Here is a 17,043-nt window from a genome sequence, read left to right on the forward strand (position 1 = left end):
TGCATATAGTGTTCCTGCAGAAACCAAAGTCACCTAGACAGAGCCCATACAGTTACAGAAACACTAGAGGGGTCAAGTATACTCTAACTATTCTACATAAACTTGTGGGGTGTCTTGGTATGGATAATGGTTAGGGTTCCCTTTGTTGCGGATACCACTGTTACAGACCAGGAGAGCTGCTACGTCTTTGTGGAGGACCGACTGGAGAGTCATCGTACCTGCTTGGAGCCCTATAGGCACCTAACTTCAGGCAGGCAGTGTTCTTGTATGCCCTGACTGGTATTTTGTTGCGATGGAGGGGACTTTCCCTGGCTGCTGGGGGTGGAGGGGTCCTAAGCGCTGACCGATCCTTTACACCCTTCTCCGCGCCATTGGTAATGTCAACGGGCATGCTTTAACGGGCTGGCTACAACACTGCAACCTGTTTGATATTTGGCTCCTGCGCAATGCCCTTAAGTGAGTATATTCATTCTACTCCCAAGCTCACAACCTGTATGTCCATATAGATCGCCTTGTTAGCATACCAGATCTAATTCCTCATGTTACCTACATAGACTACCTTGGCAGGACACACTCAGACCTTAATCCCCAACATTTACAACTGTGCTGGGATTATGGCCTTCCTCTTATCCTAACCTGGCACTTGCAAGCGTCAGCTCTTGAAGATCTTACTTTCATGGCTTCCCTCAATCATAGTATATCAGAATATTTTAACAAACGCGGACACTGCCACCTGACGGCTGATCGAGAGGGATGCCTTTAAAGTTACAATTAGAGGACACTGCTTGGGTAGCACACTCAAGATGCACCACCAGACTGACCATGAAGTCTCACAGGTGGAACACACGCTGCTCCAATACGAGAGGCGGGCTCAGTCTTCTGGGGAGGGTAAGGAGCATCTTACCCAGGTCAAGCACGAGCATGCAAAGTTACTGGAGGGACTGAGCTGCCTCAATTTCTCAGCACACTAGGCAAAAACGCACCCTGAGGTGGACAAAGTAGGAGCTCCGCTTGCATGGCTTATCCAGCAAGAGCAGCTGCAGTGACCCATATTGGCCAACTGTGCTGAACCTGGGGCCTTCATACATATGCAAACTGCATTCACACACCACAAAATTTCACTATACACTGTGATGACAAGGGAGGTCGAGACCTTGCTGGCTAGTGTGACACTTCCTTGAGTGACCCTTGAACAGAGGGAGAAACGTAACAGAGATATTACACTGTTTGAGGTTAAGACGGCCATTTGTGTGCTTGCCACAGGTAAGACTCAAGGCCCAATGGGCTTCCGCCCGATTTCTACAAGGTCCTACACTTCACTACTCACCCCACACCTAAAAACGTTATAGAATGAGGTCATGTTAGCCGCCTGTCTTCCATCCATATTATGCAAAGCATTACTCATATCACTACCCAAACCTAGTAGGGACCACAAGGTATTGAAATCCTTCTGACAGCGTTCCTAAACACAGACTATAAAATATTCGTTAAAATATTAGTGGACAGCCTTGCCCCCTTGGTCCTGCAGCTAGTCTACCCAGAACAAAATGGATATGTGGCGGCTAGAATACCTTTCTTAACCTTTGCTAATTATTCTGTGTACTGGAGTATACCCCTACCGGTTTCACTACAGGTCACTGCACCAAGTCACTGTAAGTTACCCCTATGGTAGGTCCTCTCATCCCAGAAGGCAGGGTGCAGATACCTGTGTGTGAGGGCACCCTTGCACTAGCAGAGGTGCCCCCACAAACTCCAGCACCATTTTACCGGATTTCGTGAGTGTGGGGAAGCCATTTTATATATGTACTGGACATAAGTCACTACCTATGTCCAGCTACATAATGGTAACTCCGAACCTGGGCATGTTTGGTATCAAACATGTCAGAATCATACCCCAGTACAATTCCAAGTATTGGAAGTATGATTCTATGCACTCTGGGGGCTCCTTAGAGGACCCGCGGGTATTGCTACCACCAGTCTTACAGGGTTTCTCGGGCAGCCCAGCTGCTGCCACCCTCAGACAGGTTTCTGCCCTCCTGCTGCTTGATCTGATCAAGCCCAGGAAGGCAGAACAAAGGATTTCCTTTGGGAGTGGGAGGTAACACCCTCTCCCTTTGGAAAGAGATGTAATTGGCTTGGGAGGGGTAGCCCCCCCCCCAAGCCACTGGTGTGCTTTGAAGGGTACATTTGGTGCCCTCCGTGCATAAACCAGTCTACACCAGTTGGGGGACCCCAGTCCCTGCTCTAGCGCGAAATTGGACAATGGAAAGGGGAGTGACCACTCTCCTGTCCATCACCACCCCAGGGGTGGTGCCCTGAGCTCCTCCAGAGGGTCCCTGGGTTCTGCCATCTTGATTTGAAGGTTGGAAGGGAACTCTGGGATCAACTGAGTGGCCAGTGCCAGCAGGTGACATAAGAGCCCCCTCCTGATAGGTGCTTACCTGGTTAGGTGACCAATCCCCCTTTCAGGGCTACTTAGGGTCTCTTCTCTTGGGTGGGTCCTCAGATTCGGATTCAAGACTCCAGCAGGAATCCTCTGAATCATTCACTTTGACTTCTGACCAAAGAAACTTCACCTTGACACTTCAGGACCCTACAAGGTGCAACAAAGAAGCAAGACACCTCCTGCAACATTGTATATCCGACTCCTTCCAGCAACTGCAACATTTCCCCGGTCGTGCATCCTCTGAGGACACCCCGTCTTCAGCCTGCATCAGAAGGAATCTCCCTTGGGGTGAAGCAGTCACTCCCCTGCTTCAGCAAGCACCAACTGCAACGACAACCGGCTGCGTGGATCCCCTCTCCTGCTGAGCTGCGTGTTTCCTGCATCACAGGCGGTGGACTGAAGTGGTCCCGACGGTCCTCTCTTCCAGCTGTCCAACTTTGGTGGAGGTAAGACTTTGCCTCCCCACGCAAGAGAGTACACCCGTGCACCGCTAAGGTGCAAGGTGTCTCTTGCAGCTGCCAGGGCTTGTTGGAATCCTTATTCCAAGATCGTTGTGCAGCTTGAAGCTCTGGCCCCCAGCACTCTCTCCTTCGATACACAGCTTCCTCAGTGGTTCTCCAGCGGCGTGGGAGCCTTTGTCGTAGTGTTGCGTGGGCCTCTTGTGCAACTTTCGTGTCCCCGTGCTGTGGGACTCCTGTGTGCACTGCCTGGTGTTCTATGGGTGCTCTGCGTGGCTGAGGACCCCCTATGACATCCCCTCCTGGGTAGAGTCCACCTGGTCCTTTCTGGTACCCGGCAGCGCCATCTTCCACTAAACGCGAGCTTTGCATGTGCCAAGGCTTGTTGGCGGACTCCGACAATGCAAACCTCACTGCAATCATCTATCCCGCGTGAGACATCATTTGCACCCTCCAGGAACCCGAATCCGTCTTCTTGAGTGCAGTACTGAATTTTCTTCTCCAACCGTGGTTCTCCTTTTGCACTTTCATCCGGGTTAGCAGGGGCTCCTGCTCTTCCTTGACTCTTCTGTGCTTCTTGGACTTGGTCCCCTTCTTCCACAGGTCTTCTTGTCCAGGAATCCACTGTTGGTGTCTTGCAGTCTCTTCTGGGTTTTGCATAATTCTTCTTCTTGTTTCTGTGTGTGATCTGGGACACTGACTGTGATTTACTCCTGTTTTCCTGGTCTCTGGGGTGGGTTGTTGTACTTACCTTTGGTCTTTTCTAATACTTCCAGCTCCCCTCTACACACTACTTGCCAAGGTAGGGGACCGACATCGCATTCCACTTTCTTAGTATATGGTTTGTGCTCCCCCTAGGCCCATTTCTAACCATTGTGATTTTCACAAATTGCACTGTTTTCCAACTGTTTTTATGCCTATTTCTGCATACTAGTGTATATAATTTGTGTATTACTTACCTCATAAGGGAGTATAGTCTCTATGATATTTTTGGTATTTGTGTCACCAAAATAAAGTACCTTTATTTTTGTAACACTGAGAGATTTCTCTCATGTGTGTAAGTACTGTGTGACTACAGTGGTATTGCATGAGCTTTGCATGTTTCCTAGATAAGCCTTTGGCTGCTCATCCACAGCTACCTCTAGAGAGCCTGGCTTCTAGACACTGCCCAAACTTCACTAAGAGGGAATACCAGGGCCTGTTATAAGGTGTAAGTACCTTGGGTACCCACCACACACCAGGCCAGCTTCCCACACTGGGCATAGATACATCATACCTCGACTGATCTCCTAGATAGTAATCTTCCACGTGCGGTGAGCGCCTTGTGAGCACAGATATCATTCTGGAAAACCCTTCTGCTTTCAGTGGCGGGCCGAACAGCCCTCATGAAAATGGTAATGCTGCCGCACATTCTGTATTATTTCCTCCATCTATCTCTTCATGTTACTAAACTCTTCTTTTGCTTCCTTGAGCACCCGACAGGTGACTTTATATGGCATGCTATGTCCAGCAGTGTGGCCCTTGCTAAGCTTCATATCCCGACTGGCCAGGGTGGTTTAGGAGTATCGAATTTCAAACATTCCTACTTGGCCTCCTAATTACAAATCGGTAGCCCATTGGCTTGCGGGTTGCCAACTGAAGGACACTGCGATTGCCTCACACCCCCCGTAATGCTATGCATACTGTATTTATTCCATCCCTTCTCCAAAGGGAAACAACCCCACTGTCCTCTTATGTGGGTTGAGTACCTCCGAAGAAGCCTTTTTTTCACATGATTGGTGATGCCTTATTCTTCGCAGGGCGATGTGGTGACTTCCCTGGCGGAGGTAGGTCCTTAGCCGAGATGGGGCTCCACAGCCTGGGCGATATGTACCATAATGACACCCTTCTCTCAATTGGGAAACTAAATGCACAAATTAGATTTCCTCCAGGCCAATTTTTGTAGTACAATTTCCTCACTCGGGTGATGTGAATACACTGGGGCGCCATGCAGCAGGAACATGCAGCACACCAAACAATCTAATAGTTGCCATGGGGGCGGGTCATTATCTAATACGATGGCTTGCCAGCTCACTATGCATGCACGCTACAGCACCCCTCACTTCATTGAGACATCACTGTGACAGTGAATTGGATTGCCCTTGCATAGATAAAGTTTCAGACCATCCTGCAATACCCTGCTCTAGTGTCCTGCAATGCCCTCTTTAAGCTAACACAATACTGCATAGAGCTTATCTAAGCCCAAACAAAATCAACTGATACTTTTACTGCATGGAAGCTGCCTGCCCCTACTGGCTTTCACCAGAGGCTGACTTCCTACACATGTTCTGGGCGTGCCCAGCGTTGTCCCAGGACTGGCTAAGAGTCACAAACCATTTCATCAAATGCACGGGAAACTCCATGTTACACACATGGTAGGTGTGCCTGCTAGGAATGCTGCACTGGACCCAAAAGAACAGAGCAGGTGTACGATTCACTGACCTGGTTAATCTCCTTGCTAAGAGCTTGATCTCTAGCAGATGGAAGTCGCCTACCCTCCTGTGCTTTTTGCCTGGGCACTCTCAATGGATGCCTTGGCCCAAGCTTAAAGTTAGTCCTTGCACCAATAGAATACACGGCGCTGTGCAAATACCCTATTGCCACCATCTGAGATAATCTGCTGGGAGAGTTGCGGGATAAATTGCAGGACGATGTCCTCCCCCCTTGATGCACTTCTACCTGCTGCCCAATGCTGATTGTTAATTCTACATTAAAGGCGCAGATCGCAATGGGTGCTGTACTTCAGTCTCCTAGCCCCACGGCTGCATATAGTCATGCTTTACTGTCACATCGTTAATTCCTTGTATATTGTGCGGGTGTTAGCAGGTTATATAACATTTGTTACGCGATGTTTTTTTTTTGATTGATTATGGAACTGTATGCTCTGCATATGCTCAGGCGTATATGACTATGCATCACCGTTACTCGCTGACACGGATGTCTTTTTTAATACTCGGCCTGGTATTAATGTATGTATGCTATACAGTAGTATAGACATTTGCCAGAAATGTTTACTGTTTGCATACTAAATTGCATGTGGGGAAAAAGAAAAATGCACAAATGAACGGTAAAAAGATTTTTTTTCAACTTTCAGAAGAAGGCTCCTGGGAAGAAGAGAGGGTGGAACTATCACCTCTACCCTCTAAAGCAGATGTAAATGCAGGTGACATTTGGTGCCCAATAGATGCTTTCTTAGCCCTGATGCCATCCCCATCCCTGTCGCTAAGACTCCGGGAGGACATTTTGAAAAAAGAAAAAAGGGCCTCAATGGAATGAGTTGGGAAGGCACACCATTAAGACACTGTGGTCGTCATTCCATGATAGGATCCTCTTAAAGACTGAGCATGTAAAAAGGTATGTACCTCTAGACCAGAGTTTCCAAACTGTGGGTCGTGACCAGAATTTTTGGTGGGTTGTGAAAGTCCAAGCAAAAAATAAAGATGCTTTTAAATTCTGCATTTATCTGGTCACATTTGCTGCGCTTCAAAACGGAGGTCAAATGGAAGCCTATGTCTTCTGGCTAGTTACTATTTTTTTGTTTGTTTGTTTTTTCCCTTGGGGACTGGTGTTTACAAGCTCATTTCACTTTGCAGTCAGAGAAAGTAGAGAGACTTGCATGACAATCTTGTTGTAGGATGTCATTTTTGTAACACAATAAAACGTAAATACTTGTAAATGAACAGTACACACTCAGCAGTTAGGAAAACAAAACATAACGAACATTTATTATTTGGTAATTTTGAAGTGTGATGGAAACAATGATTTTGATAGGATTTAATAGGATGAAAACAAATCAAGACAATTTACTTGGGTGATGCACACGATACTCACTGAAACCCAATTTACACACATTATCACTTGTGTGCAATATCAGAAGAACTGTATGTCTGACAAATTTAGTGGCCATTGCAATGGAAATTGTGCTCCTTGTAAATGACAATGCACTACCACACGATGCTTTAGTTACAATAAAAAATTTCCCACCTTATGTTCGTTAAAGCGAGGTAGGTCGCAAATGTTTGTTGTTCAAAAAATTGGGTTGTGGTTATAAAACGTTTGAGAAGCACTGCTGTAGACTATTCATTTGCAGGGATGATCAACAGCCATTCCATAACCTAGGCTGAAATAGCGGTACCCAGTCTTACTGAAAGAGCACATTTTCAGTGTTTCCGGAAATCAGATCACTGCTTTGATGTCAGCAAAAAAAACACCACTGACATCAAGCACCTCCAGTGGGGTTGCATAATTACCAAGCACACTGGAGGAAATGCGTTACGTGAAAGGACAGTTTTTTTAAATCCATGCAGATGACTTTTCTCCCAGCAGTTACTTTAGAAGAGCTTATTGTTGGGAAACAGATCAAAGTTTGCACGTTGTACTAAAAAAAGAACCACAATGAAAAGTTTAAGGATTCAACAATGTTTTCGAGGGAACATTCAATAATAAAAAGTATGCAAATGCTAAAGAATATACGACTGGGAGAAGTTTGCAGAAGCTTGCTTAAAATGTAGGGAGCCACAGTATGTTAAGCACTTGCTGCCAACATCTACATGTGATGTCACATGAACGCCACGTTTCAGTCCCATTCCAGCCAACTAAGCTCGTCACTCTTCCGATTTTGATAAACTAATAACTAAACAAATGCATACCCGTAAACATACATTACAGTATTACAACACAATAAACAAAAATTAGTGAGGCAAACAGGAAAGCTCTCTCTAGCTTGCAGACAGACAGACATACCTAATCAATGAGAACGCTTTATACACCAACATACAGGGTGTGCCCATTACAGCCTTCCACCGAACCATTCATACTGGGTACGACCGGGGGGCATTTCCAGGTTCTAGACAAAGGACAACCAACTGAGCTCTTCATCCTTCAGAATTCGATTAGTTGAGTACCAGTGAATTGCGTACTAGTGAACATGTTATTTACAGTGTTACAACAGAGTAAACAAGAAACGTTAGTGAGGCAAACAAGAAACGTTAGTGAGGCAAACAGGAAAGTCCATGCACCTTACACCCCGTCAATGTATGTACTGACATATAAGGTGTGCCCATTACGGACATCCACTGAACAATATATGAAAGTTATGACGAGGGAGACGTTTCCAGGGTCTAGAAACCCAATTACCTGATATTACGTTATTGTTGCTCAAGAACATGTGGAATAAGCAGTCCTACACGTTAGCACAAAGTAATTTTTACCATAAGCACAAAGGAAACCACAGTAGAGGTGAAAGGATATGAGCAAAGTAACAGGAGATTGGACGTGTGCAGGTAATGCACACAAGAAAGCATAAAGGCACCTTATGCCACATGACAGATGCTTGTATACCGGACTGTGCACAAGTATTATGCTAGAAGTGCAGGAAATGGGATATGTCAAGACTGAACACAAGACAGCAGAAGAATACATGCACTCAACCCATAAATCTGTTTGAGGGGGCTAAGTAGAAAATATATAGAAAGGACAGCATGCCACCCCCTCACATCACTCTACAGGTTTTGGAGTGGATGCGACAAGCAACAGGTATGAAAACATAACACACATCTAAGTCACTCAGCACTAAGATTCGTGCAGAGTCAGCAGATAACAGTCAGCCCCAACACCATACTTGTGTACTGGAGCAGATGTACATGTGCAGACTATGAATGCTGCTCAGGTCACAGCTATGTAACATAGTGCTATCATATCTGTCTGGCAGTGTCTCCATACCTGGAATTCTTCCTGGGATGCAATCAGCTGGCACCGCTCCTTAAGCAGTTCCTCAAATCCCAGCTCAGGTGCCCGGCACTCCAACACTCCTTGAGGGAAATCCATCACCAGACTGCAAAGCAGAGATTTAAATTCAGCACTCATTGTGTGATAAAACATTCTGGAGCCAACTATTATCCTCAGTGACAGGCCATAAGCTAGCTACAATGCTTTTAGACAGTACATAGCCCCTTTCAACACTTCCACTTTATAGCCTAGAATTAAAATGTATTGATATACATTTTCAGTTGTCTACATACCCTGGCCTAAAGCTTCTAAGTAAAAGGACATATTTTGAAAGGATTTAGTTCAATTATAAAAACTTAAAAAAGGAAATAACGGGGCTGCATACATGTCCAGCCCAATAGCATTAGTAGCTTAGCACAGGTATGACTGTTCATATCCAAAATTATACAAGTGAACTGCCACAAACTCGGTTAAACTGTAGTGAGTCACATGATACGAGGATACATTCAGCATGTGCTGCAGGCTCCCTGAGTTGTGTTGTAGTGCTTTATAGCGCAAAACTCATCCATAAGCACCAAGAAGCCTTCAAATGAACACTGGGAAAGGCACAGATAAGGTAATATGAATGAAAACATTTCATGGCGGTTCAATATCTACTGGATAAAATGTCAAGATAATTATAAAGACAGGAAGGTGTTTGGCATCGCCAGAACTCTCAGAAAAACAAAAAGTGATGTGTGAAATGCTTTTTTTCCCACTATGCTACTGCAGACAAGGATCAAGCTAATGCAAAAGCAAAATGGTCTGCTCCAGCTGGAATATGTCAGTTCAGACCGCTAGCGCACAAGCACATCAGGGTCACTTATGGTGTTTCTGGGGCTCATGTCTGTGCAGCTTGAGTCATGTCACAGCGAGCGTAGGAACCCACGTCTCGGCATTCAGTCAGAACTATGGTGTGACACTGAAAAAACGCAAAACGGGTGATACGTGGAATACATTTAAAGGTTTCAGTCACTACAAGTGCTCAGTTGTAGTCCAAGGCACTGCCTAGACCAGGCTGTCCCTCCAAACTGGTTGAACAAGCAGGAAAAAAAAAGAGGTTACCAGGAAGCCAATTCCAAACTTCGAAGAACCTACAGACTCATGGCCAAGAAAGGTCAAAATATACATTCAACATAAATAGCCCAACCACTGCGCAAATCTGGAATGTGTGGTATGGTTGACAAATATAACCCATTATTTAAGAAAGTACAGCATGAACAGCATTTGAAGTTTGGAAAAAACACCCAAACACTGTAGAGATTCAGTCATCAGTTCTGTAGTCTGGAAAAACTAAAAAGGACATTTGTGACCTAAATGCAAATTGGGATGTTTAATGCACCTCAAAACAACACATCACCAAAAGAACACACTCCCTACTATGAGGAATGGTGGTGGCGAAATAGTGTTATAGGGATGTTTCCCACTGGTAGAGACTGGAGCAACTGGCAAATCCACATTGCAGAGGACAGGGAAAGTTAAATGTCCTTGAGAAGCACAGTCGCGCCACTGACCAAAATCAAGTCAAGAAATTTAAAAGGTTGATGTCCATCAATGCTTCCAAAAGAACTCAAACTCTTTTGTAAAGAACAAATATTGCAAAAGCTAGGCGTGCACAGTAGTAGAACGCCTGCAATTGTACCTATCAATGGTTCCGCTAACTATATTACCTCAGGGGCAGCATGAAGACACATCCCATTAGGATATTTTACGTTAAAATAAAAATATATATTTCTCAATAAAAGCCTTTAGCTACTTGAAAAAGTGACGCATGGTGTGCTGATATGCAGAACTGTTTGTATCATTTTAATGTGTATAATTTAAATGCATGCGACCAGAGGCACTAACACAACAAAAATGTGGAAACGTTCATGATATTTTAGATTTTTTATGAGCACTGTGTGTGCACAACATTTAGAGCATTCGCTATATTTGAGTGCTCTATTTTGTCACTCTAGTAGATGCTGTTCACGCATACTCCCAAGAGAGCAGCATAAATGCTGCATACTTTTGTGTGCAGGCATCATACATTTAGGCCACACTTGCTGCAGAAAGTCTATGCATGTATGTATCTACGTCTATGGTTATTGTACATGCATTTAGGTAAAAAAAAAAAAACTGTAGTATTAATTGCATTTTTATTTTAAATCATAGCTTTCCCTAACAAGCTCAGATCATGGTCACATTTTAATGCCGCCTGGTCTCAAACAGTAAATGTAAAAGTAACCAACAGGTTCTAGAACTTCAAAATACACCACCATACATGTTCAATGGTAGGCTATAAAGATAACATTTAGTAGAAACAGTAAGACTGCCCCAGTGAGAAGAGTCCACCTGCTTCTCAATACTTGAGATGGTTATAAAGTTAGCACTACCAATAAAAAGATGTAACCTCACTCCCTTGATTAAACTGATAAGAGAAGGACCTTAAACAGTTCTTAACATATACTTGAGAGTACAGACGATAATACACACAACTGCTCATTCACCTACATAGGTCTGCCACACACTTTACCCTATGTTTCAGCAATATATTCAATTGGGTAGTGAAAGGAGTTCAATTTGATCTGGATATAAGCCAATGATACAAACCATACATTGATATTTGAACCCCTACATTTAGAAAAGCAGCCACTTTCCAATCAGTTTCAGTCAAAGTCTCTTATCCTCTCATTATGTGTCTCTCAAATTTCACACTTTTCCGTCTAGATTACCAAGCACAAATTATTGGTACCAACAGCATTTTAGGTTTTTGGGCAAGAGGACGTAAGGAACAGTGACCACATTTGTCTTCTCTTATGCAACTGACATTCAAGAATAACACTTTAATGTATTTGGGGTAGCTCATTTGGTTATCTTAAATAAATAATAGACAACTAATTATCTTAGGCAATCTCTTGTTGGCACATGACCATATTTTAGGGTGAGCAAATAAAGCAAGAAGAACATATCTACCACCAACATTTCCACCATACATGCCCGAGATATGGATCCGTTGTACAACGTTTAGGCAAATCTGAAATTATTTCTTCATTTGACTGGACAGGGGTTTAGAAAGATGAATGGAAGAATTTTCTTTCTGTCAACAGTTGAAACAATCATGTTTATTCTTGTAGAAAGGAACAAGCTGCAGAAGTAAAAGTTACACACAGTTTACAAAGGGATCTTCAGCATAGGATGGCCACTATAAACACCATTTTCTATGTAAGAACTTCATATGCATACAAAATGCCCCCTCACAGCTCAAGTGGTGGACTACTCTGATTGTATTACAGAACACAAAACACAGAAACCGAGGCAAGTGATTCAGAGAACTGTAGGTGGGAATCCCCTTAGGCGGTTTTAGATAAGCTGCACAAAGGATCCTTTAGAATCCAGGGCATTTTCCCTCACTAACTACCCCTTTTGCTCCAATGTGAAGTGTTGGTCTCCACCAGAGTGTTGTAGTAGCGCTCTGACGAAGCATGCCGCTATTTAGTGGGTGAGGGCACTTTTAATAACCCAAAAGGGACCCTTAACCTATAGACAAGGACGAAGTACTCCCATATCACCTCTCTATATTTTGTTGTGTGTTTTTCTGTTGATAGTGTGAGGGCAAGTGTAGAGGTATACCACTCGCCCCCAATTTTCTGTGAGTAATGACAGAGAATTAACCATACTATTAGATCTGCTTCTAATTGCATTCAACTAGATTAACTGATTTGACCTGCCACCAATCCTACAGAGTCTTCACCCCTGTCAGATCAGCAGCACATGGAATAGATGGAAACGTTTTTTTATCTGTAATCCTAACTCTCTTTTATGGGCATCCTCACCATAGTCATAAGCACTGAATGTCTTGGCAATGTGTGGGCTAAATCTTTTTTTTCTCTTCATTTTAATGATATCTCTATAATTGAAAAATAGACACTACAATTAAAGTGACTAGGAAATATCACTCTAAAACCTTGTTCCAGAAAAATGAAGGGAATGAAGAACAATCTTAGCAGGTGGTCAAGATCAAAAGGCATAAAACGGCACAGTGCCTTGAAGGGCCTCAACCTTCCTCCTGTGTGCCATCATGTCCCAGCAGAGACAGTCAGGTCAGTTCACTTTTATGGAGATAATCGGATCCTCTGTGCAGTAAGAAAAGCCTCTTTTTTAACATCTTGTCTGGGGAGGTGGAAGGGCTGCATACGACACTGACGAGGACTCTCTGTAAGAGAACTAGGATTTCAGGTAAGAAATCTTCTCTCGTAGGGGATTTCCATGTATAGTCATAAGCACTGAATAGTTCTGCGCGCCTGCGGGGACCCCGGAGCACTGTTGTGAAGTATATTCTTAAGTGCAATTATCAGCCCTTTGAAAAAAAAGGTCTGTGAAAAAACACTTAAGAATAACAATATGCAGCCTATGTGAACAGCTACACAGGCCAAATTGTTAAAAGAAAAACAGTTGTAGTGTAAATTCACGTTTAAACATCTATTTATTCTATAAATATATTAACAAATACATTCTCATATTTTATTTACACCTCTCATGAGAATAAAACAATTCATGGCAGTGTAGCCCATAGGCTGCCATTATACAGAAAGAAAGTAAAGTCTTCCTGTTTCCCATCATGCACAGCAAAAGGCAGTTGCCTCAGTTCTTTTTTCCGGCTCCTTTCTGACAGGACCCTGAAGCATTGAGCTCTACCTCACAAAATCTTTTTGTGACAGAAATTAATTAAAAATCTTTTGAATTTCAATTTCACTCTACGTTTTTAACATTGAGTGATCATTTCCTACTTTTTTCTGTTAAATTTTGACAGAATTTTGAGGTTTTTCTACTTCAGAAATGCCTTCACTTTTTGATAAATGCTTTTCTTGTGGCAGAAAAAAAGGCTAAAACAGATCCACATCGGGTCTGTATAATTTGTCTTCCATCCAGCCACAAGCCGGAGTCGTGTGACATCTGTAAAACTTTCTCCAGAAGGACTCTTCGTGACAGGGAGAAAATCCGACTCCAGGCGAAAGAGGACAGGAGAAAAAGTGGTCATTCTACCACAGAGCGAGGAGAAGGTCAGTCTTCTACCAGGGCTCACCCTGTTTCCTCTATAACTCCGACCAGACCTGCTCAAAAAAGGCACAGGTCCCCGAGGGCGTCGACGTCGAGACAGGGAACGGCGCCAACATGCTCGCCGTCGAGGAGTGGTTCACTGGTGAGAAAGAGACATTGTTCGCCGTCGACAGCTATTTCGCCGTCGACACGGCGAGGACGTTCCACGTCGAGGAGATCTGAGACCGGCTCGCGGTCGACACGGCGAGGGCGATCAACGTCGAGGGAGAGTGCTCGCCGTCGGAGGCGTTCGCCGTCACCACAGCGACGTCGAGAAGAATCGACGTCGAGGGGCACTCGCCGTCACCGTACTTCGACGTCGAGGAGTGTGTCGACGTCGAGGAGACAATCAAAAAGGCCTAGAAGGGTTTATACAACGTCAGAATCCTCGGCCTCACTCATCCTGCTTCCAGCGTCTCCACAACTCTCTCAACAATCGCCGTTGCCGCAGACGCCGGTAACACCTACGGCTCCTCTTCCGGGTCCTCCTTCAGAGTCTGTTTTGAGGACTCCAACGCGATCTGTAAGGCGTTCTGGACATTCCTCTAGACACTCATCTTCCTCTTGGCACCACCGTCGTGAATCACGACAGAGATCTCAACATTCACATCACAAGCGTTCTTCTTCGTCTACACGGGACTACTCTCCAACCCTATCGGACTCACCGTCCCCGAGAGTGTCCCCCATAGATGATGTGAATACGTTCCAGGAGGTCTTAGTGCGAGGGGCGACCAATCTGAACATCCCGCTGGCGGTACCTGCCCCATTGACGTCAGTAATCTTCGAGACCTTACATCACAGGACATCTTCCAGACCTTTGCTTCCACTGGTTCCAGGTCTCCTTGAACCAGCAATGGATATTTTCCTTGCACCGGCCGCAACGAAGTCTGCTCCTTCCAGACTTATTAAAAAATATCGTCCACCAGAACAAGATCCTCTATTCTTGAGGTCGGACCCAGTACCGGATTCGGTGGTCATAGTAGCGGCAAAGAAATTGCATTCAACATCACCGTCTTCCTGTTCACCTTCAGATAAAGAGAGCAGAAAGATAGATGCTGCAGGACGAAAAGTATGTTCTACTGCAGCCATCACGATGAAATCAGCCAGCGCTACTGCGTTATTAGGGCAATACGATCGGGCCCTTTGGGACTCTATAATGCAGTTCGCGGAACATCTTCCTAAGGACAAAAGGGAAGATTTCCTGGAGGTCGTGGGTGAGGGAGCTATGGTTTCTAACCAAGTTATAAGTGCTGCAGCTGACTCTTCGGTGCTATCCGCACACAATTATGCTCACGGGATAGCACTCAGAAGGCATGCATGGTTGAGACTTACATCACTCAAACCGGAAGCACAACAGAGAATACAAAATTTACCTTTCTCGGGCTCCACCTTGTTCGGTTCTCATGCCGATGATGAGATGGCCAGAATGAAGGCTGAACTAGATACCCTGAAAGCGGTAGGCATGGAAAGACCGAAAGAACAACGAAAGGTATTCCGGCCATATCAACGACGACTTTTCACCCACTGGTATCAGTCACCGCACTGGATGTCTTCACGCCCCCAGCAGCAGCAACAACAGCAGCATCAAAGGGGTTTCTCCACACAGTGAAGGTTCGACAAGGGGTCGTTCAATACCCCAAACTCGGATGACTCGACAGGCTCCCACGTCTAAGCCCTGAATCTTCGCTTCCCCCTCTTCCGTTACCCACTCCGGTAGGGGGAAGTATCTCAAATCATCTGGACGAGTGGCTACGCATCACATCAGACGCCTGGGTATTGAATATTGTGAGACATGGTTACGCTCTCAGATTCACCAGTCCTCCACCATCTGTTCCACCCAAGACAGCCAACCGCCATCTCGAAGCTCTTCAGTTAGAAGTCACTCTCCTATTGCAAAGAAGAGCCATAGAACCCGTCCCGATCAGCCAGCAAGGGAAGGGGATTTATTCGAGATATTTCCTTGTACCGAAAAAAGACAAACAAGAGTTTCGTCCCATTTTAGATCTAAGGACAGCAAACAAGTGGATTCGCAAAGAGAAATTCAGGATGCTATCCTTACACCAAATTTACCCACATCTACGTCAGGGCGACTGGCTCTGTGCAATAGACCTTTGCGACGCTTACTTTCATATTCCGGTGACCAAGAAACATCGAAAATTCCTAAGGTTCACCGTCGGAAAACGTCATTACCAATTTGCGGTTCTACCTTTCGGCCTCAAATCAGCGCCGATAACTTTTTCCAAATGCATGGCGGTGGTAGCCGCACACTTGAGGAAACAACAAATATTTGTCTACCCCTATCTAGACGATTGGCTCATAAAGGCCTCCAATTATCTCGAGGCGCAACAACATTTCAAATGGACTCTACAGCTGTTGCAGAAGCTCGGTCTTCAAGTCAATCTCCTGAAATCCACAGCATCGCCTGTTCAGAGGTTGCATTACTTAGGGGCCATTATAGATACCAAGCTAGGAAAGGTGTTTCCTTCGGAGGAACGACGATTATCGATTCTCCAAAAGTGCAAACAACTGCAGGAAAGTCCTCAGGCCACTGCAAGAATAATAGCTTCTCTACTGGGCTCGATGGCGTCTTGTATCCATCTTGTTCCCAATGCTCGCCTCCACATGAGACCATTACAGGAAAACCTGGAGAATCAGTGGTGTCAACAGAGGGACGATTGGGAGAACAAAGTCCTCCTTTCTCCTCACACCCTACAATCCCTCAAGTGGTGGTGTTTACCCAGCAATCTCTTGGTGGGGATTCCGTTCCAACAATAGCCTCCAGCTCAAACCATCGTAACAGATGCCTCACTGCTCGGATGGGGGGCGCACATGGAACATCTTCGAGTCCAAGGCAAGTGGTCACAGAGAGAAAGTCTCTATCACATCAACCTGCTGGAACTTCGCGCAGTCCAACTTGCGCTCAAAGCCTTTCTTCCCTCTCTGAGAACAGAAACTCTCCTTCTCCAGACGGACAACGTGGCCACTATGTACTACGTGAACAAACAAGGAGGCACCAGGTCCAGAATTGTATCCAGAGAGGCTCAGACAATCTGGCATTGGCTTCTAGCCAGGAACCTGTCGCTAGTGGCAACTCACCTGCCCGGCATCCAGAATGTGCAAGCGGATGCCCTCAGTCGGGTAATGGACGAGAACCACGAATGGGTGCTACACGACGACGTCGTTCGTTCCATTTTCGCACTATGGGGTACCGCCTCTATAGACCTATTCACAACCCCAGAAAACAAAAAATGCCAA

General features: G+C 45.1%; 1 protein-coding gene across 1 annotated transcript in view; it reads right to left on the reverse strand.

The window, feature by feature from the left end:
• HSPBP1 (HSPA (Hsp70) binding protein 1) overlaps positions 1-17,043 on the reverse strand; it is a 173,559-nt gene that overhangs the window by 44,585 nt on the left and 111,931 nt on the right. Inside the window, exon 7 of the mRNA XM_069200762.1 lies at positions 8,665-8,776. Within this exon, the coding sequence (XP_069056863.1) occupies positions 8,665-8,776 (112 nt within the window). The remainder of the gene's footprint in view (positions 1-8,664; positions 8,777-17,043) is intronic.

Source organism: Pleurodeles waltl, chromosome 7, assembly GCF_031143425.1.
Source record: "Pleurodeles waltl isolate 20211129_DDA chromosome 7, aPleWal1.hap1.20221129, whole genome shotgun sequence".
NCBI classification, from domain to species: Eukaryota; Metazoa; Chordata; class Amphibia; order Caudata; family Salamandridae; genus Pleurodeles; species Pleurodeles waltl.